This window comes from Notechis scutatus, chromosome 14 (assembly GCF_049901735.1).
Source record: "Notechis scutatus isolate UNSWTSFEM ecotype Mainland chromosome 14, rNotScu1.2, whole genome shotgun sequence".
NCBI lineage: Eukaryota > Metazoa > Chordata > Lepidosauria > Squamata > Elapidae > Notechis > Notechis scutatus.
Window position 1 is genome coordinate 7,298,093 of NC_142022.1, and position 21,046 is coordinate 7,319,138.

Sequence of the window (21,046 nt, forward strand, 5' to 3'; positions counted from 1 at the left end):
AAGCAAACCGACTACGGTTTGTGGCACTCACAAATCACAAGTGCCCTAGTCTCTTAAGTGGGAAGAAGATGCACCAGGATTCATGGGGGAGATCTAACAGCTTCCAGATGTTGCTGCATAATTATTATTCCCAGCATCCTGTTACTGACACATCTGGATAATGTTTTGATGGCCAGTTCCTGGCTGAGGACTAGAATGCTGATGGCAGAGTTTTAAAATCTCCTGCCTTTTGCTAGCCTGGCAGCTTTTTGGCAGGGAGGACGGGAGCACTGCCTTATTCTCCAGAGGGAGGGTTAAAAGGTGGAAAATCTGGGGGGGAAGCCCTTATCCAGATAAGCTGCGTTTCTTGGCTAGTAAACCAGGGTCTCGATTACGGTTTCGCAGGTGAGGGAAACAGCTGCTTCCAAGGAACAAGGGGGTAAAGCAGGATGGTAGAACTGGCCGGGCGATTTTCAATTTCAACCCATTTTAAGTTTCACGCTCAGTTGATCTCTTGCCAGGAAAGCACCAGGCTTCTTCCTGGCCAGTCTGTTTTGGCCAAGAATTGGCAACTTCACTGATCGCACACAGAATCAATCCCCTTGCACAGATCCAGGGAGGATCAAGTTGCAGAAACTTCTAAGAAGCCACTGGAGGACCTGGCTGGGTTCAAAAAACATCTCACCTGAGCTGTCATTTTGCCTCTTTTACACCCTCGACATAAGTATACGACTTACGGCCACAATGGGAGTCCAACATTTACGCTGCTGAGAAATTTGTTCAGCGAGTTTTGCCCTGTGTTATGACTTTTTATTAACGGATTCGCTGCCGTCGTTAAATGAGGAACACGGTTATAAAGTGAATCTGGCTTCCCTGTTGACTTTGCTCGTCAGAAGGTCGCAAAAGACGGGGATCAGATGAGTCCAGAACACGGCGACCGTCATAAATGTGGAAATGCTACAATGGTTACAGATGTAAAAAAAATGGCCGTAAGTCACTTTTTTTCCATTGCCACTGTAAACTTCAGCCACTAAAGGAACTGTTGTAATTTGAGGACTACCTGTAACCACATTCCCACAACCTGCTAAGCCAACCTCACCCTGGCTTAGCGTGAAGACCCATCCTCCGACTCCAAAATATTCTGGCTTCCAGTATCTACGTGACGTTTGAATAAACCACCCTTGGAATAAATCAACAGCAGCCAAAACCTTTCGACATAATTTATTAAATGTATGCTCTGCTTTTTCAACTCGAGCAAATAAGCGTGAGCTCTACTGTCCTGATGCTAAGCCATGAATTGTGGTTTAAAAACGACGATCGGTGTTGCATTCCGTACATGATCGCGGAGGACTGCACCCTAAAACTAATACTGTGAATGGTGGCTTAGCACAGGGCTAAGGATGTTGATGGGGCCTTAGGGGAGAAACAATGGCCATTGCAGAGGAGAGTACCTTGACTTATGACCACAATTGATCCAGGCAATTGAGTTTTTGGGGTGCATTGGTTAAAAAGAAAGAGTGGGGGAGCAGTGTGTTTATCTCTAGGCCAAGAGAGAATGAATTTCAGGCAGCGTTTTCCAACACAGCCTAATAATGGAAGTGTGAAATTTTACTATCAAGAATAAAGCTTATTTAGTCAGGGTTATTATAGGTCTCCAAACTTGGCAACTTTTAAGACCTATGGACTTCAAATCCCAGCTGGCTGAATAGAAAACTGCTGGTGACCTTCTACCGCTGCACCATAGAGAGTATCTTAACTCACTGCACCTCTGTAGGGTTTGCCAATTGCACAGGGGCAGATAGGACAGCAGTCCAGAGGGTGAACGTCATTGCCCAGAGGATCACGGATTGCCCTCTCCCCTCTTTGGAAGAGCTTTATATCTCCCGCTGCCTTAAGAAAGTTCAAAACATCCTCAAAGATCCATCTCATCCTGGGTACCCTTTTTTTTTAACTATTACCACCTGGCAGACGGTACAGGATAATCATAAAAACAAGGAGAAATAGGCTGAAAAACAGCTTCTATCTGTTGAATTCTACTGCAATATTCATGCAATATCAGGGGTTTTCAATTCAGTGTATAGCATGTGAAGGATATGGGTTTGTGTTTTATTTCCACAGTCATAAATTGGACACTGAAGATGGTATTTAATTTCATTGTACGAGGGGCAATGACAATAAACTAAACTAAAACTAAACCTATAAACGAAACGAAACGAAACTGGAGAATTCTGGGAGTTGAAGTCCACAAGTCTTAAAGTTGCCAAGTTTGGAGACCTCGGTTCTAGGTAGTCTTCGGCTTATGACCACAATGGAGCCCAACATTTATGTTGCTAAGTGAGACAGTTTGTTAAGTGGGTTTTGTCCCGTTTTATGACTTCTTGCCGCAGCTGTTCAGTGAATCACTGCTCTTCAATCCGTCACACGGCTAACTGACTCTGGCTTCCCCCCTGTTGTCAGAACGTCGCAAAAGGGGATGGCGTGACCTCGGGACACTGCGACCATCACAAATATGAGCCAGTTGCCCGAGCGGCTGAATTTTGCTCACGTAACCACGGGGAGGGGTGCTGCAATGGTCGTAAGTGTGAAAAACCATCGTTAAGTCACCTTTTTCAGTGCGGTCCCTTCAAACCATCGCTAAATGAAAGCTTGCAAACCGAAAACGACCTGTATCATATCCATTTCCTTCAGCGATAGGCGGAAAACGAAAGCTGGCTGCTGAAATATCCCTCCTCAGCGGCCTCTTTTGTGTTGAGAAAATTTTGGGCGAGGCTGGAGTGTGTTGCAAAGACACACACCTCTTTGCTGGAAGTCCTTAGCTCAGCGTTGAAGGATGCAGAACCTGGGTGTGGCGTAGTCAGGAGCAAATGCCATATGATCTGGGGGGGGGGACGCCGTGCCAGCACCAGGCTGATCGTTTAGCTTCATTGTTCTTGGATCCCTCAGGTCTCCTCTAGTGTCAATCAAGCACACTGAGGCCCACAAGTGAATTTAAAACCCTCCCCATTTTGAAAGGTGTCCATTCCCACGTTCGTTTTCCAAGTGGGAAGACCTCCCAGTCACTCGGAAAATTCCAGGCGCACTCGAGAAATAAAGTGAGTTCAGACGCAGCAAAGATTTGAGATAAACCAGATCAGCGATCGCGCAAAGATCTTCGGTAATCTACTTGTTCACCGTCCCAAAGCAAACACGACAGAGGTAAAATATGCCAGGATGCGGAAAGCAGCACAATCCCCCCCCACACACACAAATGCAAAGTGAAAAATACAGGAGGCGCCAAATTTGGCAAAGTTTTCTTTTTTACACATCGGGATTAAACCCTGGTTTGTTTAATGACCAACTTAGGTTAAATTCACCCGTCCCCATCCCTGAAATTAAACCATGCTTTAAAGCAGCTATTTTTCAACCTTGGCAATATAAAACTGGGCGGACTTCTGGACTACAATTCCCAGAATTCCCCAGCCAGCATGCTTTAAGCTGTGTGAACTTCAAGTCCCAGAATTCCCCAGGCAATTATTATTATTATTATTATTTAATTAATTTAATAGAGTTAAATGAGAATTGAAGTCCAGTTATCTTAAAGCATGCTGGCTGGAAAATTCTGGGAGTTGTACTTCAGTCATTTCAAAGCATGCTGGCTGGGGAATTCTGGAAGTTGTAGTCCAGACATCTCAAAGCATCTTGGATGGGGAATTCTGGGAGTTGCAGTCAGGATATTTTCACCTGCCTAGGTTGAGAAACACAGCTTTAAAGCAAAGGTAACTTCCAAGACTTCTGGACTTCAATTCTCAGAATTACTCATCAGCCATGATGGCTGGGGTATTCTGGGAGTTGTAGTCCAGTCACCTCAAACCACGTTGGCTGGGGAATTCTGGGAGTTGCAGTCAAGACATTTTAATACTGCCTGGGTTGAGAAACACGGCTTTAAAGCAAGCGTCTCCAAACATGATAACTTTTAAGACTTGGGGCTTTAACTCTCAGAATTACTCTTGTCAGCCATCACGCTAGCTGAGGAATTCTGGGAGTTGTAGTCCAGAAGTCTGAAATTTGCCCCAACTCTGGCTTTTAAAGAAAGCCCGGGCAGACTCTGAAATGAGTAAAACCTGCCTTTTCCATCGCCCATAGTAGAGACCCAAGAATAAATTAATTTGATTTGTTAAGAGATTTGTTGCAAGAGTCTTGGGTGTGTGTGGATATATGAAACTGGACCAAAGGGGTTGAAAGATTCCCATGCATATTACCAGAGCAGCCTTAAGGACAACACCTAAGATACACACACACGCACACACAGAGAGCAAGTGGGACAGGAACCAGCCCTTCCCCAGAACTTCAATTCCCACCCCCCCAACCCCCAGTCCATATTTGTTTAAATACTGGGTGGTAGAGATTTCTTCCTGTAAGGCAACGTCCTGGCCACTGAGCATATCCAGAGACCTTGGGTGAGGACAGGATTCAGCCTTCATAAATTAAAATAATGTTTTCTCTCTATACAAGGCAATCACATTCTGGTTGGGGGTGGGTGGGCTCTCCGGCCCGGCAGAGACGCGCACCCCCCCCCCTGGCCGCTTGTGGTACCTGGGTTGGAAACTGGTCTCACACCTCGATGCCGAGATCGGAACCCAGGCCCTGCTTCTGTAAAAGCTCCTCCTGCTTCATCTTCGGCTTCTCCGTCCGGGTGTGCCAAACGAGGACCTGAAACAGAGGCGAGGTTTGTGCTTCCTCGCTGCCTGATGAGGCATCTACAGGGAGTCCTCAGCTTATGACCATGACTGGGGGCAGAACGTCCGATGATAAGCGAGGCAGTTAAAGGGAGGTCCCTGGTGCTCTCTCTGAGCTGGGTGGTTTTCTTGCAGACATTTCGTGACCCAACTAGGGAACGTCATCAGTGTTAGAAGAAAGGGGGCGGGGTTGTGGACAGGGGGAGAAGGAGGGGGAGGAGGGAGGAAGAGGAGAAGGAAAAGGAGGAGGACTGTGGGGTCCTTGGTGGTCTCTGAGCTGGGTGGTTTTCTTGCAGATGTTTCATGATCCAACTAGGGAACCTCATCAGTGCTAGAAGGGAAGGGAATAGGGATTGTGGAGAGGAGGAGGAGGAGGAGGAGGAGGAGGAGGAGGAGGAGGAGGAGGAGGAGGAGGAGGAGGAGGAGGAGGAGGAGGAGGAGGAGGAGGAGGAGAGGAGGAGAAAGAAGAGAAGAGAAGAGGAGGAGGAAGAGGAGGAGGAAGAGGAGGAGGAGGAGCAGAGGAGGAGGAGAAAGGAGAGGAGAAGGAAGAGGACTGTGGGGTCCTTGGTGGTCTCTGAGCTGGGTGGTTTTCTTGCAGACGTTTCATGACCCAACTAGGGAACATCATCAGTGCTAGAAGGGAAGGGAATAGGGATTGTGGAGAGGAGGTGGAGGAGGAGGAGGAGGAGGAGGAGGAGGAGGAGGAGGAGGAGGAGGAGGAGGAGGAGGAGGAGGAGGAGGAGGAGGAGTCCTTGCTACTCTCTGAGCTTGCATCTTTTCTTCCAGGCCTTTCATTACCAAACTAGGTAACATCATCAGTGTTAGAAGGGAGGGAGGATTGTGTGGAGTGGCAAAGTGGCGGGGTGGGAACAGGAGGAGGAGGACAACGACTGTGGAGTCCCTGGTGCTCTCTCGCTGGTTTTCTTGCAGACGTTTCATGACCCAGCTAGGGAACCTCATCAGAGTGAGAGAGGTTTGCTCTCTGCAAGCAAGCTACTGGGATATAAACACTGAGCAAATCCCTCTTCCTGCTTGCACTGACTTGATTACCTAGTTGGGTCATGAAATGTCTGCAACAAAGGCTCAGGGAGCATCAAGGCCTCCACAGTTGTTGTTGTTCTCCTCCTCCCTCTCCTTGTCCCCTTCTCATCCTCCTCCACTCCACAAACTCCACTCCATTCTGGCCCTGATGAGGTGACCTAGCTAGGTCACAAAACGTCTGTTAAGGCACCCACCCAGTTCAGAGCGCCCCCAAGGTCCCCCTCCTTTCAACCCTGAGCTACAAATATTCCTCTCCCGCCAGCCATGCGGTGAGTCAAGGCCTGATTTTTAGGACCTTTTTCTGGGCTGTTCAGCGAACCTCACGGTCCCTAAGCGAATCGGGGCTCTCCCTGCGGAGTGGGCTTGGGCAGAAAGCCTCTCCTTCTAACCTTGGTGCAGTTGTCCGCCTTCGGCTCCAGCTCTTCCATCGAGACCAGCGACTGCAAGAGGCTGCTCTCCAAGTAACCGCGCTCGGCCAGCAAGTCGAAGCGAGCCTCCGGGTTCGCCAGCAGCAGCGACAGGGCCACGGCGAAGCCAGCCATGTCGATGGGGAAGGGACGGTTGGGCTTCCAAGCCGTGTAGAAACCCACCACTCTGCCGTTTTCCACCAGAGGCCGCTCAAACGGAGTCCTCCCACCAGGCCTACGGGCCAGACCGAGACACGCTGGGTGGAACGGATCTGTTCGGGAGAGAAGGGGGAGACGATTATCAGAAGGACGTCCGCCCAACCAGGTCAGCTTCCTTCTTCTCTTGTTCAATTGCAGTTTAAGGATGTTCCTTGCATCTCTTATTCTCTTTTCCTGGTTTAGCTTTGCTTTTAAGACTTTATTTTTTTAATGATGATTATATAATGTAAGGTATTATATAATCATTATTATATAATGTAAGGTAATATATAATGTAATGTAAGGTATCAACTCATAAAATATTTATCTGATCTTTTTAGAGCTGCCAACAGAAAGGGAGGGGGGAAGAGCAGTGCAGCAGCTTGCAAACCGAAAGTGCATTCCATAAATGTTTTTAAAGATAGTAACTAGGTGACTGAAGTTTCTGCCAGGGCAAAATTCTAACTGGAGAGCATGATGGATGACTCTGGGCTATGGACGTGTCCCATTGGAGAATAGGAATTGCAATACACCCAGGGGGTGGGGAGGAAAACCAGGGTCAAGGGGGACAATGAATCATGTGCCTCAGAGTTGGCTACACCCAGGCAGTGCCGGACATTTTAACTCCCAATAAATCCTTTTTGAAGTTTTGGAAATTTGGCTTAAGACTCATGATTTAATTGGGAGTAATTGCCAGAATCCTGACATAAGGATTGTCTTATTCATTTACTGTTTTAATGGAAGATAGTTAGATAGATGATAGATAGATAGATAGATAGATAGATAGATAGATAGATAGATAGATAGATGATATAGACGAGAGATAGATAGATAGATAGATAGATAGATAGATAGATAGATAGATAGATAGATAGATAGATAGATAGATAGATAGATGATATAGATGATAGATGATATAGATGATAAATAGATAGATAGATAGATAGATAGATAGATAGATAGATAGATAGATAGATAGATAGATAGATAGATAGATAGATAGATAGAGATTAATAAATATGATATAGATGATAGATAGATAGATAGATAGATAGATAGATAGATAGATAGATATAGATGATAGATGATATAGATGATAAATAGATAGATAGATAGATAGATAGATAGATAGATAGATAGATAGATAGATAGATAGATAGATAGATAGATGATATAGATGATAGATGATATAGATGATAAATAGATAGATAGATAGATAGATAGATAGATAGATAGATAGATAGATAGATGATATAGATGATAGATGATATAGATGATAAATAGATAGATAGATAGATAGATAGATAGATAGATAGATAAATAGATAGATAGATAGATAGATAGATAGATAGATAGATAGATTCAGCTAAATCAGTGGGGAAAATCAAATTTCCTTAACCAATGTGGTGATTCCTGTAAGAATTGTAACACTTGTAAAATTGGGCATAATTCAGTGAATAACCAACTCGCTTGGCAACAGAAACTCTGGTAATGGAAACTCCAGCGAGATGGGCAGCATAATAATAATAATAATAATAATAATAATAATAATAATAATAATAATCTCCTTTATTGTCATTGTACATACATACAATGAATTTTTTTTGCTCCTCCTGGTGCTATCTATAGCAAAAATACAATACAACACAAATAATATATAGAAAATGGTCCTTATACTGGTAATCAGGGGAGAAACCAGTCATATGTTTCCATGTATGCAAGGCACGATATGCATGTGTGTCATTTTAATGCATACAAACGCTGATATGAAATATGAAAAGCATACCAGATATACATTTTTAGAACAGCGATGGGGTTTTCCCTTGCCTGTCTCCACTGACCTCATCGAAGAGCCGAAGGCTGTAAGTGTTGTCATCATCCGCAAAATACACCACTCCCGCGTCAGGGAGTTTGCGATGCTCGCGCAGCCACTGCAGGGCTAAATTCCGCTGCTCCACCCCGCGGGGCTTCAGCCAGTTGGGATCCGTCTCCTTCCGCTTGTGCTCCTTGGGGGTCTCGGCATGGAGGTGGGTAAAAGGCAGTTTACTCTGGAGCAGCAGCTCGGAGACCAGTTGGGTCTTGCTGGGTGAGTCCTCGACCACGATCCAGTGCAGGTTTTTGACGTGCATCAATGTCTGGGAGAGACGGACCAACTCGGCTTTCTGAACCAGCCTGCCAACCGGGAAGGAAGCATCGAGCGGCTGGGTTAGAGATGCTTGTGTCAAAGAACAGAAACTGGTTTCCTTTTTCTTTCTCTCGGTTTCTCTTCTGCCATCTTTCCTCTCTCCTCCCTCAATCCTTCCCTCCCTCCCTCCCTCAAGCACCGGTCTTTTGCTTAGAATGAGGACTATAAACCTTTTTTCCTTCCTTCCTCCTTTGCTCCTTCCTTCTTTATGCCCTCTGTCTGTCTGTCCATCTGCCTGCCTGTCTGCCTATCTATCATTTATCTATCCCTAGCTCTCTATCATTTATCTATCTCTATCTGTTCATCATCTACCATCAATCTATCAATTTCTGCCTGCCTGCCTGCCTGCCTGCCTGCCTGCCTATCTATCTATCTATCTATCTATCTATCTATCTATCTATCTATCTATCTATCTATCCATCCATCCATCCATCCATCCATATCTCCCTGTCCATTATCTATGTCTCTCATCTGTCTCTCATTTATCTATCCCTATCTTCCTTTCTATCATTTAACTGTTCATCATCTGTCTTTCTGTCTGTCTATCATTTATCTATCTGTCTCCCTTTCTATCATTTATCTCTCTCTCTTCTATCTATCTATCTATCTATCTATCTATCTATCATTAAAACAGTAAATGAATAAGACAATTCTCACTTAAAACGGTTATATAATGATTACTAAAAAAGAATTAAAAACAAAGCTAAACCAGAAAAAGAGAATAAGAGATGGAGGGACATGGATAATAAAGGAGCTATCCCACCAGTTCACCCATCCCCTGGATCCCTCCATCAGTTCCCCAATCCTCTGCAGCATAAAGCTCTGGAGGGATGAGGCCAACCTTACCTCTAGAGGGAAAAGATTCCACAATACAGGCAGAAACAGTATCACTTGAGACCAGAAAAAGGGATCAGAGGGTCAAAACCATTGAAGGCGCTGATTTCTCAAATAAGGTTCAGCATCCTCCTCTTGGAAGTTCGGTCACCTACCTGGCATAGGTGGGCGTGACCACATAGATGACTGGTGTTTCTTCTACCAGCTCCGGCACCTTTTCCAGGCCCTGCAACCGCTTGACTTCTCTTTGCAACTGGGACAGTCGCTTGTCCTTGGCATGGATGAGGTCACTAGCAGCCTTCAGGTGTTGACTGCAATCACAAGGCTGCCCTGCAGCCAGACAAAAGAATCCTGTGATGTGGAACCCATTCCTTCATCTCAGGTGAAAAGTCCTTTGCGTTTTCCAAGTCTACAGAGGTAATCCTTTTTTTTTCCTTTTATTATTTATTATAGCAACTAAGAAAAACTAAGGTTTATGATAGCAACTAAGTTGATTAACGGCCTGGAAAGAAAATATATGAAGAACAATTGCAGGAATTGGGTACGGGCAGTCAGGAGAAAAGAAGAATTAAGGATGACAGGATAGTAGTATTCCAGGATTTGAGGGGCTGCCCCAAAGAAGATGGGGTCGACTTATTTTCCAAACCACCAAAAGGCAAGATAAGAAACAATGGATGGAAACTAATCAAGGAGAGAAGCAAACTAGAATTAAGGAGAAACTTCCTAACAGTGAGAACAATTAATCAGTGGAACAGCTTGCCACCAGAAGTTGTGGGTGCTTCATCACTGGGGTTTTTAAGAAAAGTCTGGACAGCCAGCTATCTGAAATGGTATAGGGTCTCCTACTTCAGCAGGGGGCTGGACTAGAAGACCTCCAAGGTCCCTTCCAGCTCTATTCTTATTGAAATATTTATCCATCTATCTGAATCATTTGCCACCCATCTCACCACAGGGTTATTAAATTAATTGGCTCCCATCTCATTTCAAAGCGACCATTTGAAGTTACAATGGCACTGGAATAAATGACTTATGACCGATTTTCGCACTTGTGACCATCATAACATCCTCACATGAGCAAAATTCGGGCGCTTGGCAACTTCATGATGGCTGCAGCATTCCAGGGTGATCTGATCATTATTTGCATACTTCTCACCCAGCTTCCAACAAGGAAAGTCAAGGCCTGATTCACTTAATAGCCACATTACTAACTTAATGACCGCGGTGGTTGACTTAACAAGGGTGACAAGCAAGGTTGTTTAAACGGGGGAAAACTCACTTAAGAATCATCCTGGTAATTGAAGTTTTGAACTCGCTTGTGGTCAGAAATCAAGGACTACTTGTGCAAACCCAGCCTTTTTCCTATTCTCTTGGCAAGGAGAGACACATTCTTGACACCAACTCTGATACTCACCCAATTGCATCAGTGCATACATGAGGCCAATCACGGACACTAGGAAGTAGATGACAAAAACATTTTTGAGTTTCACCTTCATGGCACAGCCTAAGGAGAGAAAGAGAGGCAGAATGTTAAAACCAGGTCTGGATACAGACAAGGACAGTGCATTTCAAATAAATGTGGTTTTGTGTCACCAACAATGCGAGGAGGATTTAATGCAGTATCTTTGCTCCACCAGCCTCCAAATCATCAACCAAAGGCAGATGTTTTTGACTTCTCCAGAAACGAATTAATAGAAGAAAAGTCAAGTCGAAAGGCTCCAAAAACCAGATAGATTGTAATGTTGATAAATATTAATAAACAGGATGAAGATTTCTGGAGCGGTAAGAAGTTAGCAGTTACATGCAACGTAATTTCATTTTAATGTATGCCGATTAGCGTACATTCCAAGTGACTATAAAGTATTCCATTCTATTCTTACTCTATTAAATTTAAAATGGCAAAAACAAAGTGAAATGGCCATAACATTTTTTCTCCCATTTGTATTTATTTTTATTTTTCCTTCATTTATTAAATTTACTGGCCTCCCATTTTACCACAGGGTAACTCGGAGTGGTTTGCAATTATAAAGTTGTCATTACTCTATAACTGAAAGTGTTTTAACCCTAATTTAGTTTTTAACGTTAAGGTTAATTTTAGACATTATTTTAATTTTTTTGGTTACGTTTATTGTATGCCATCCACAGCCCCTTTGAGGGAGATGGTTGAGAATTATGAAATATAAATAAAAATAAATTTCCAACAAAAAAGCACCCTACCCTTCTGCTTCCTTCTAAGAAATTTAAGAACTCAATTTTAATTTTTTTCTTCTTCTGCTTAATACTCTCCCATCTAACCTGTCACAGGGGGTTCCATAAAGGCCTGCTGTGCTACTATAACGCTCATCATCCCCAACCCCACTTTCCTTCATCCATCACTCCCTGCCATCTCCTCCTACTGTACTCTGACATGGCACCTTTTAGAGAGAGACTACAACGCTCATCATCCCCCCACCCACCCACCTCTTGCTTTTGAGTCAGGTGTGCTGTACTACAACACCCATCATCCACTGTTCAGCCTCCTAGAGGTGTGCAAAGCGACTTGTCCCCAACCTGTCCACCTCTCAATGCACTGGCATAGAACCCATCATCCTCTACCGCCTGAGGAAGGGGCGGGGGGTGGATGATAGGTCAAAATATCAAGGAGGGCGCCAGGTTGGGGAAGGTGGCCCCGTTGGACTTCCTCCACCTGCGCAGGCGCAGTTGCTTCGTACCCCCCACCCGAGGTTCCGCAGCCCAACGGCGGCCACGAAAAGGACGGCGGGGAGATGGTGTAACACCGTTACCATGGCAATGGAGCCAAGGCTTCAGCTCACCGGTTGCTTTTGCCGCCGACAAGGGCGAAGGAAGAAGGTACCGGGCTTGCTCCTCAGCTCGTCAAAGCTCGTCCATCTTATCTGGGGTCCGCACTTTCTTCCCCTCGCCCTCCTGCTCGCCCAGGAAACCACTTCCGGTCCGCTTGTTTTCGTACTCCTTCGGCGTTCGTTGCCCTCCAGGGTTCCCCCCAGCAACAACTTCCGGCCTCCTCGGGTTCCCTCTGAATACACCCCGCCCGCCAATCTTAAAAAAAGCCATCCTATTATAATAGCCCTCCACACATTTTGCAGCCCTGCGGGTTTTTAATTCCAATTTTATGTAGAGATTCTGAAGCAGGTTTTGCAAGGCGGCTTTACACATCGACCCAGTTAGGCTCTACTTAAAACTGTATTAAAAGAGAGGGATTCCTTGGGGTAGCCTGAACTCATTACAACGGTTAAAGGGAAGCCATAAGAGCAGGGCTCTTCAACTTTGGCAACTTGGCTTGTGGACTTCAACTCTCAGAATCCCTCTCAGAATTCTGGGAGTTGAAGTCCACAAGTTGTCAATGTTGGGGAACCCCCTTGCCAGAGGATGGAGGAAGACTTGCGAACAACTCAATGTAGGAGTCGTGCCTAGATGTTGGGAGGGAGATAGCTATAGATGTTGATGCAGGCATTGCCATCCTGGAAACAAGCAGTAGGAATAACAAGAGTTGGAAGGGACCTTGGAGGTCATCTAGTCCAGTGTTCACCAACCAGTGGGCTGGGGATCACTGGTGGTCCGCAAGAACATTTTGATGGTCCGCAGAGAAATGTCACCCCCCCAAAGCAATTAATCCAGGCTGCGCAGGAATACAAGGCTGTGCCGCCCACGGGAACACAAGGCTTGCTTTGCTTGCATTGCAAACAACATGGAGGTAGTGAGGGGAAGGGCGGAGTGGGGGAACTTGCCCCACTCGCTCTACGCGCCTGGCCTGGGCACAGGCCTGCTTCTTTCTTCTGCTTTTGGCTGCACGCAAGAAATGCAGCAAAAGTCTTCCTTTCTCTCCCCAAAACTCTGCCAGAAATGAGTCTTTGGGACCCTGCAAGGCATTCTGCTCCAAGAGGGTGCACTGGCGCAACAAGTCTCACAAAGACTCATTTCTGGCGGAGTTTGGGGGAGAGAAAGACTTCTGCTACTTCTGCTGCTTTCCTTGCACGAAGCTAAAAGTCTCTCTCCCCCGAGAACGGAGCTAGAGACAGTATCCTGCGATCCCAAATAAAGAATGATCGATCAGTAGGAAAACAGGGTGAGGAATTTTCCTGCACACTTTTTTTGGGATTTTCCCAGGGTCTCTGGTCCATATGAGTTTGGTGGTCCCTGAGGTCCAAAAGATTGGCGACCCCTGGACTAGTCCAACACCCATCCACCCCTGCCCGAGTGGAATGGATTTCCAGAGGAAAAATGGCAGACTAAAGGAACCAGGAGCACTACTCGGATGACCCCGAGGACACAGATAAACCTCCAAGCGCTTCAACGATCCTCCAAAAGGATGCAAATGACCAGCTGTCTGCGAGGTGTATCAGTCATTCCCCACCATCCAGTCAGAGCTGAAGAAGCTTCTTGGATGAGAAGCAAAACGTCTTCAGAAGAAAAAAAAATAAGAAAATCCAGTGGCTTCCTGAAAAAGCACCTTTGGGGTACGGACCTAGTTATTTACTTTCTGAACCAACCTGGTATTTCTGACCAAGAGCCTTCAAGCAGGCTCTTCTTTTTGCCAGAAAAAGGAAGCATCTGACCCATTTTTCTTTAGCGCAAAACTAGCCTCCAGGTTAATTCAAACCACAACGCTGAGACTTTACGGCATTTTTATTTTTTTAATTCTCCATCTTTTATCAAAAACACTCAAGTCAGTAAAAGCTTTACCTGCGGATGTCATGGCAATCAGGAAGGGATAGAAAAGATTTTGGTGTGTTGTGTTGTGTGTGTGTGTGTGTTAAGGAATTTATTTTTTTAAAACTAAAAGCCCTGCTCTGTGCCTTTTTTTGGGGGGGGGGGAGCGGGGGGGAGGCTGGCAAACACGTAAAGGAGAAACCAGCCAGAATCAGGAATGTTAATCCACAGACACCTACGGATAATCATAATAAAAAAAAAACCACAAAACGAAAGCTTCTGGCTTGTAGGCAGAGCAAAGCCCGGAGGCAGGAACTGGAAGGAGACAGAGCAGCTAAAAGGGGGGAAAAAACAAAAAAATCCAGCCCTTCCCACAGGCAGATGCACCCCTACTTCTTTCCTGCAAGGAAGGGGGTGCTTCTCTAGCAGCTCATGACCCCATGCTACCCCCCTACCCAATTTTTCCTTGGTCCCCGTGGAGGACAGTCATTTCCCACTTCCTCTTAATCCTAAATCTGGTAACTTCAACAACAGCGCCCTTCTTTTATCTTCACATGATCTGTCTGGTCTGCCTTCCCCCATCCAAAATAAAAATAGCCATAAATAGAAGTGACAGTGATTCACTGACACTAGGTCAACTTCCCCTCCCCGCCCCGCCCCTCGGAAACAGAATATTCCCCCCCACCCTCCAGTCTGGGAAAAAAGAAAACCGAAAATCCAAGGATTTTGCAAGAAGAGACTCCTGGGATTAGAGGGCAGGGATTAGAGTGAGGTTTTGTGGTTCTGGCTGCACAGGCGACTTCTTGCAAACGGCAAAGGGGTTGGCCTTCGGGGTTGTGGAGGAAAACTGTAGTACATTCACCGGCTGGCGAGGAAAGGGGTTGAAAAGGCAGTCCTCGCCAACCGTCAATTGGGTTTTCTGGTTGAGGTTTTGTTCCCCCCACCCACCCACACCCCAACTTCAGCCAGAACATGTGGGAAGAGATGAAGGGGAAAAAGGGGTGTTAGAGGAAGAGAGTTAGGCCCACCAACTTTGGAAAAAGGCAATCCAGGTTTGTGTTTTCCAGAAAAAAATAATTGGGAGGGGAGAAAGGGAAGGGTGTGTGTGCCTTGGCTACCAGTCCCCGAAGGGAAAACGGGTTGCAATCCAGTGTCGCCAGGACAGTCCTCCTTTTACAGCAAATATTGCTTAAAAGTTGGAGGGAGGGGAGAAAGGAGGGAAGGGAGGCAGGGGAGAGAGGAAGAAACGAGACGGGAGGGTGGAGAGGAAGGAAGGAAAGGCGGGGAAGGCGAGAAGGAAAAGAGATCGGAAGGAAGAAAGAGGGAGAAAGTAAGGAACATGGAAAGAAGAGGAGGAGGAAAAGAGAAAGGAAGAAGATGGGAGCGGAGTGATAGGAAGGAAAGGGAGGAAAGAGGAGAAAGAAAAAAGGGAGGGAGGGATGAGCAAACGAAGAGGAGAGGAAGGAGCAGAGGGAAAGAGGAAAGAAAAAATGGGAGGACAGATAGGAAAGGGAGGAAAGGAGAGAAGGAAAAAGAAGGGGTGAAGAAAGGAAGGGGAGAGAGGAAGAAAGAGGGAAGGAGGAAGGAAAAACAGAAACAAGGGGAGGGACTAGAGAGGAAGGAAGGAAAGAGAGAGGAAAAGAAGGATTAAAAAGGCCAGAGGGAGGAAGGGAAGGGAAAGATACCCCTTTTCCATTTCATGCCTTCTGAACTGGGACACTGGACCCGAGATGCAGCGGCAGCAGGGAGCTTCCAGGTCTATCTCCCCAATGGATGGGGGGGGGATAGGCTCCTGACCTAGAGCTCAACACCCCCTCCCCCACACCCCCTCCCCAACATCTCCCTGCCCCTCTGCCCAGCTAATCCTCGTCTCTCCCGCCCCCCCCTCCCGCCTCGTGCCATTATCGTAGCGAGATGTTCCAGTCTTCTCCGATATTCACGGCGGGTTTGCGGATGGTTAGAACGGAAGTTTCGGCTTCGTGGGTAAAATCCAGGCGCGTTTCTCCTGCTCCTGGACAGTGGAAGAGGAGAGGAGAGAGAGAGAGAGGTCTGAGCAAGAATAACAAGAGTTGGAAGGGACCTTGAAGATCTTCTAGTCCAACCCCCTGCTGAAGCAGGAGACCCTGGCCTACGGCATTCCAGATAAATGGTTGTCTAATCTCTTCTTGAAAATCTTCAGTGTTGGACATTCACACCTTCCAGTGGCAACCTGTTCCACTGATTAATTGTTCTCTATTAGGAACTTTCTCCTTAATTCCAGGTTGCTTCTTTCCCTGATCAGTTTCCACCCATTGCTTCTTGTCCTTCCTTCTGGTGCTTTGGAGAAGAGGTTGACCCCCATCCTCCCCACTTCTTTGGGGCAGCCCTTCAAATATTGGAAGGCTGCTATCATGTCACCCCTGGTCTTTCTCTTCGTTAGACTAGACCAGGGGCCTTCAAACTTGACAGCTTTAAGACTTATGCACTTCCAACTCCCAGAATTCCTCCTCCTCCAGTCATATTAGCTCAGGAATTCTGGGACTTGAAGCCCACAAGTCTTAAACTTGCCAAGTTGGAAGAGCCTTGGACTAGACGTACCTACTTCCCACAATCTCCAGGATGTCACAAAACACCGTACAAACACACACAGACAGTTTGCACGTGTGAAACTGGCCCAAAGCCAACTGACTTCGAAGCTCGTTGTCCAGTCCCTTCTTAAAAGCCTCCAGTGTTGGAGCACCCACAATCTCTGGTGGCAAGATGTTCCGCTGGTCAATTGTCCTCCCCGATAGGAAATTCCTCCTTAGTTCTAGGTGGCTTCTCTACCTTGATAAGCTTCTATCCAGGGAATCATTTGCTATTTCAATCCCAAAGAAGGAAACATGGTGTAATTTTGGCCCTCCCACCTACTCACCATGTTGTTTGAGGAAGACTGCCCCTGGCTTGCCCGCTCCGAGAATTACCACTCGTTCGATCCAGGCCGGGTTTTCAAAACTGCCTTTCGGATCTGCCGAGCTGAAATAAAAATTGGGGAATTCAGATGGAAGAAAAGGGGGTTGCCAGATGATTCAGGGGGAAGGAGAAGAGGAGAGAAATATATATATATATAAACAACTCCTAGACTGGGTACCTGGCTGTCAGGACGTTGCCAGAGAAATGGAAGAGGCGGTGCAGGTATTCTCCTTTTGTCTCAAAATTATACGTGTGTCCGTCATCAATGAAAAGTTCCCCTTGGGCGGTTCCCTGGAGGGATTGAGAGAAGTAGAAACCCAAATGACTGGACTCAGGGCAGGCTAGTGACAGTAAAGCTGTTCTGTTCTATTTGCTATATTATATTCTACAATCTATTCTATTCATTCTATTTTCCATTCTATTATATTTTCTATTCCTATTCCTATTCTATTCTGTATTCTATTTTCTATTCCTGTTCTATTTTCTGTTCTATTCTCTATTCTATACCATTTTCTATTCCTATTCCTATTCCTATTCTACTTTCTATTCAATTCTATTCTATTCTATTCTATTCTATATTCTATTCCATTTTCTATTCTATTCTATATTCTATTCCTATTCTATTTTCTGTTCTATTCTATTCTATTCCTATTCTATTTTCTATTCTATTCTATTCTATTCTATATTCTATTTCATTTTCTATTCTATTCTATATTCTATTCTATTCTATTCTATTCTATTCTATTCTATTCTATTCTATTCTATTCTATTCTATTCTATTCTATTCTATATTCTATTCCATTTTCTATTCTATTCTATTCCTATTCTATTTTCTGTTCTATTCTAAATGACGCCATAGGGCACTGCACACCAGAACTAGACACAAGGACAGTTTTTCCCCAAATTCCATCACTCTGCTAAACAACTAATTCCCTCAACACCGTCAAACTATTTACTAAGGCTGCATTACCATTATTCTTCTCATCCTTCCTATTACCTATCTCCTTTTCTACTTTTGACCTTCACCTTGTTGCTTGTATCTTTACAATTTATATTGTTTTATTTGTTTCATAGTATGATTTGACTGCTTATTTAATAACCTATGACTATCATTATGTGTTGTATATTATGATTCTTGATGAATGTGTTTTTTTTTCTTTTTTTATGTACACTGAGAGCGTATCTGAGGGCCCGGCAGGGATAACATCCTTGATGGCGTTATCCCAACTGATCGTCTTAATGCAGCCTTCCAAACCTATCCAGCCTCACCTGAGGACCCAAAGCCACGTAGAGCGTGTACGGATCGTCCTGCATGCAGTCTGAAGAACGCCGGACCCTCTCCTTCCGAGCCACGATGCTGCCCCCACGCTGGTAGATGGGAATCTTTGGGAACGAAAAACGAGTTAAGAGTTCAGTGAGGGTGAGATGGACAACGAAGGAGGGGTCAAACGCGTCAGCAATCTCGAGTCCCTTTGAGCCCACAGGAGATCTCGAAGTCCAGCCCACCTTGAATTTCACCGACTCTTTATCTACCTGCCAATCTCCTTTGAAAATTAATTGTTTGGAATCCTGTAGAGGGTCATCGTGACATCAACCTGTACAGATGGTCCTCGACTTACGACCACAGTGGCACTTAAAATTTCCATTGCTAAGCAAGACATTTATGAAACGGCCCCGTCTCACCACACTTCTGGTTGAATCAGTGAATCGGTGCAAGTTGTTAAAATGAGTCAACCCGGCTGTTAAGTGAATCGGGCTTCCCAACATGGATTTGGCTTGTCAAGACGGTCGATCGTGTGGGAACGCTGCGAACGTCATAAATATGAAGCCAGTTGTCAAAACGGATGAATTTGGGGGAGGCTGTAACCATCGCTAAGTGGGAAATACGGTCCTAAAGCCACTTCTTTTCAGTGCCTTTGCAACTTCAAACGGTCACTCAACGAACCGTCGTAAGTCGAGGACTACCTGTATTTATCGGAACCGCTTTGGCTCCCTGATTTTCCACGTGTGAGGCAGGTTGGCTGAGCATATTTTGGAGGTCTGCATTGGGGGCACAGGGGAGGATTTGGCTTTGAGAAAGACACACACCCCTCAGCTCTTTGAGAGGGTGGCCGTGCCTAATTTGACCCCCAATCTCGGACTTACGCTGCTCATAGTGACCGGCAAGTAAAATGTCTGTGGGGCGTGGAGTTTCTGGTGGGTGTGGACGTCGTACCAAACCTGCCAAGAGAAAAAATCGTTTAGAGGATTCGGTGAGCCAGATCGACGGGATGGAGAGAAAAAAAACACACACACACACACAAAAGAAATCTCTTGGCAGGATGTCGGTTTGAAACCCGGCCAAGCCACCGTTGTAAAGCTGCGTTTCCTTCAAGAGGCCAAAAAACAAGAGTTTTGGAGGGGTGACAAACTCCTCTTCCGACAGCTTGTTTTCATAAGATAAACGTGCGGTTTGTTAACAGTTGCGCTGCCCGGGGGCTGAAAACGGTTTATTCTGAGATGACGCGACTGCTCTTAAGTTCAGTGGGGAGGAAAGTTCTTCTTAATAGGGATCTGCATTTCATATTCTTCTTTGGAAGGGAATTCTTTTTTTTCTCCAGCCAATTGTAACAAAAAGAAAAGAAAAGGAAAGGAAAGGAAAGGAAAGGAAAGGAAAGGAAAGGAAAGGAAAGGAAAGGAAAGGAAAGGAAAGGAAAGGAAAGGAAAAGAGAGAGAAAGAGAAAGAGAGAGAGAGAGATATGGATGGATGGAAGGATGGATGGATGGATGGATAGATAGATAGATAGATAGATAGATAGATAGATAGATTGATTGATTTTGGTGTAGTGAGTAAAGTGCTCGCCTGTGAACAATGAAATTGTGAGTTCTAGTCCCGTCTTAGGCATGAAAATGGCTGGGTGACTTTGGGCCAATCACCAGGAGACTGTGAGTTCTAGTCCCCCCGCTTAGGTATGCAAGCCAACTGGCTGGCTTTGAGCCAATCACCAGGAGAATTCTAGTCCCACCTTAGGCATGAAAATGATTGCGTGACTTTGAGCCAATCACCAGAAGACGGTAAATTATAGTCCCGTCTTAGGCATAAAAACACGTGGATGACTTTGGGCCAATCACCAGGAGACAGTGAATTCTAGTCCCGTCTTAGGCATGAAAATGACTGAGTGACTTTGGGCCAATCACCAGGAGACAGTGAATTCTAGTCCCGTCTTAGGCATGAAAATGACTGAGTGACTTTGGGCCAATCACCAGGAGACAGTGAATTCTAGTCCCGTCTTAGGCATGAAAATGGCTGGGTGACTTTGGGCCAATCACCAGGAGACGGTGAGTTCTAGTCCCGTCTTAGGCATGAAAATGGCTGGGTGACTTTGGGCCAATCACCAGGAGACTGTGAGTTCTAGTCCCCCCCCCTTAGGTATGCAAGCCAACTGGCTGGCTTTGAGCCAATCACCAGGAGAATTCTAGTCCCACCTTAGGCATGAAAATGATTGCGTGACTTTGAGGCAATCACCAGAAGACGGTAAATTATAGTCCCGTCTTAGGCATAAAAACACGTGGATGACTTTGGGCCAATCACCAGGAGACAGTGAATTCTAGTCCCGTCTTAGGCATGAAAATGACTGAGTGACTTTGGGCCAATCACCAGGAGACGGTGAGTTCTAGTCCCCCCCTTTAGGCATGAAAGCCAACTGGGTGGCTTTGGTCACTCTCTCAGCCCAGCCCACCTCACAGGGTTGTTGTGGGGAAAATAGGAGGAGGAAGAAGCATAAGGAATGTCCACTGTTTTGAGTTACTTAAAAAATAATGAAGGGATAACGATCTAATAAGTAAATAGCTCAGTCCAAAGCCAACAGCCACACTTACTTCTCCTTTGCCAGGTAAATACACCTGTACACCCCGAGCTCCTTGTGCAGTTACTGGATGAACTAACAGTGCATCGCCTGTAAAGGAGACGGTCAATGAGATCTAGAAACTTGAAGGAACTGCTTACCGCATTTCAAAAACGAGTCAAAATCTAGCAGCAGCAGCAGCAACACCCCCTTCTACCTTGAAAAAGGAACCAAATTACTGCCTGTCATTATTTCCAGTCATAAAAT

The 21,046-nt window shown here is 45.6% G+C and overlaps 2 protein-coding genes across 3 annotated transcripts in view; both read right to left on the bottom strand.

Annotated features, from left to right (window-relative positions):
• Nucleotides 1-4,437: 4,437 nt before the first annotated feature.
• Nucleotides 4,438-12,310, bottom strand: B3GAT3 (beta-1,3-glucuronyltransferase 3). Its single transcript, XM_026689327.2, is given in 7 exon segments — nt 4,438-4,668; nt 6,125-6,360; nt 6,363-6,414; nt 8,182-8,512; nt 9,515-9,689; nt 10,771-10,860; nt 12,170-12,310. Coding segments are annotated over 6 exon segments (975 nt in total). The 5' UTR covers nt 10,853-10,860; nt 12,170-12,310; the 3' UTR covers nt 4,438-4,569.
• A 1,687-nt stretch (nt 12,311-13,997) lies between these two features.
• Nucleotides 13,998-21,046, bottom strand: part of GANAB (glucosidase II alpha subunit) — a 34,710-nt gene continuing 27,661 nt past the window's right edge. For both annotated transcript variants that reach the window (XM_087943488.1, XM_087943487.1), the window contains 6 exons: nt 20,814-20,890; nt 19,101-19,175; nt 18,225-18,338; nt 17,134-17,246; nt 16,918-17,018; nt 13,998-16,035 (listed from right to left, as the gene is read on the bottom strand). In XM_087943488.1, the coding sequence (XP_087799614.1) occupies nt 15,926-16,035; nt 16,918-17,018; nt 17,134-17,246; nt 18,225-18,338; nt 19,101-19,175; nt 20,814-20,890 (590 nt within the window). In that variant the 3' untranslated portion in view covers nt 13,998-15,925. The remainder of the gene's footprint in view (nt 16,036-16,917; nt 17,019-17,133; nt 17,247-18,224; nt 18,339-19,100; nt 19,176-20,813; nt 20,891-21,046) is intronic.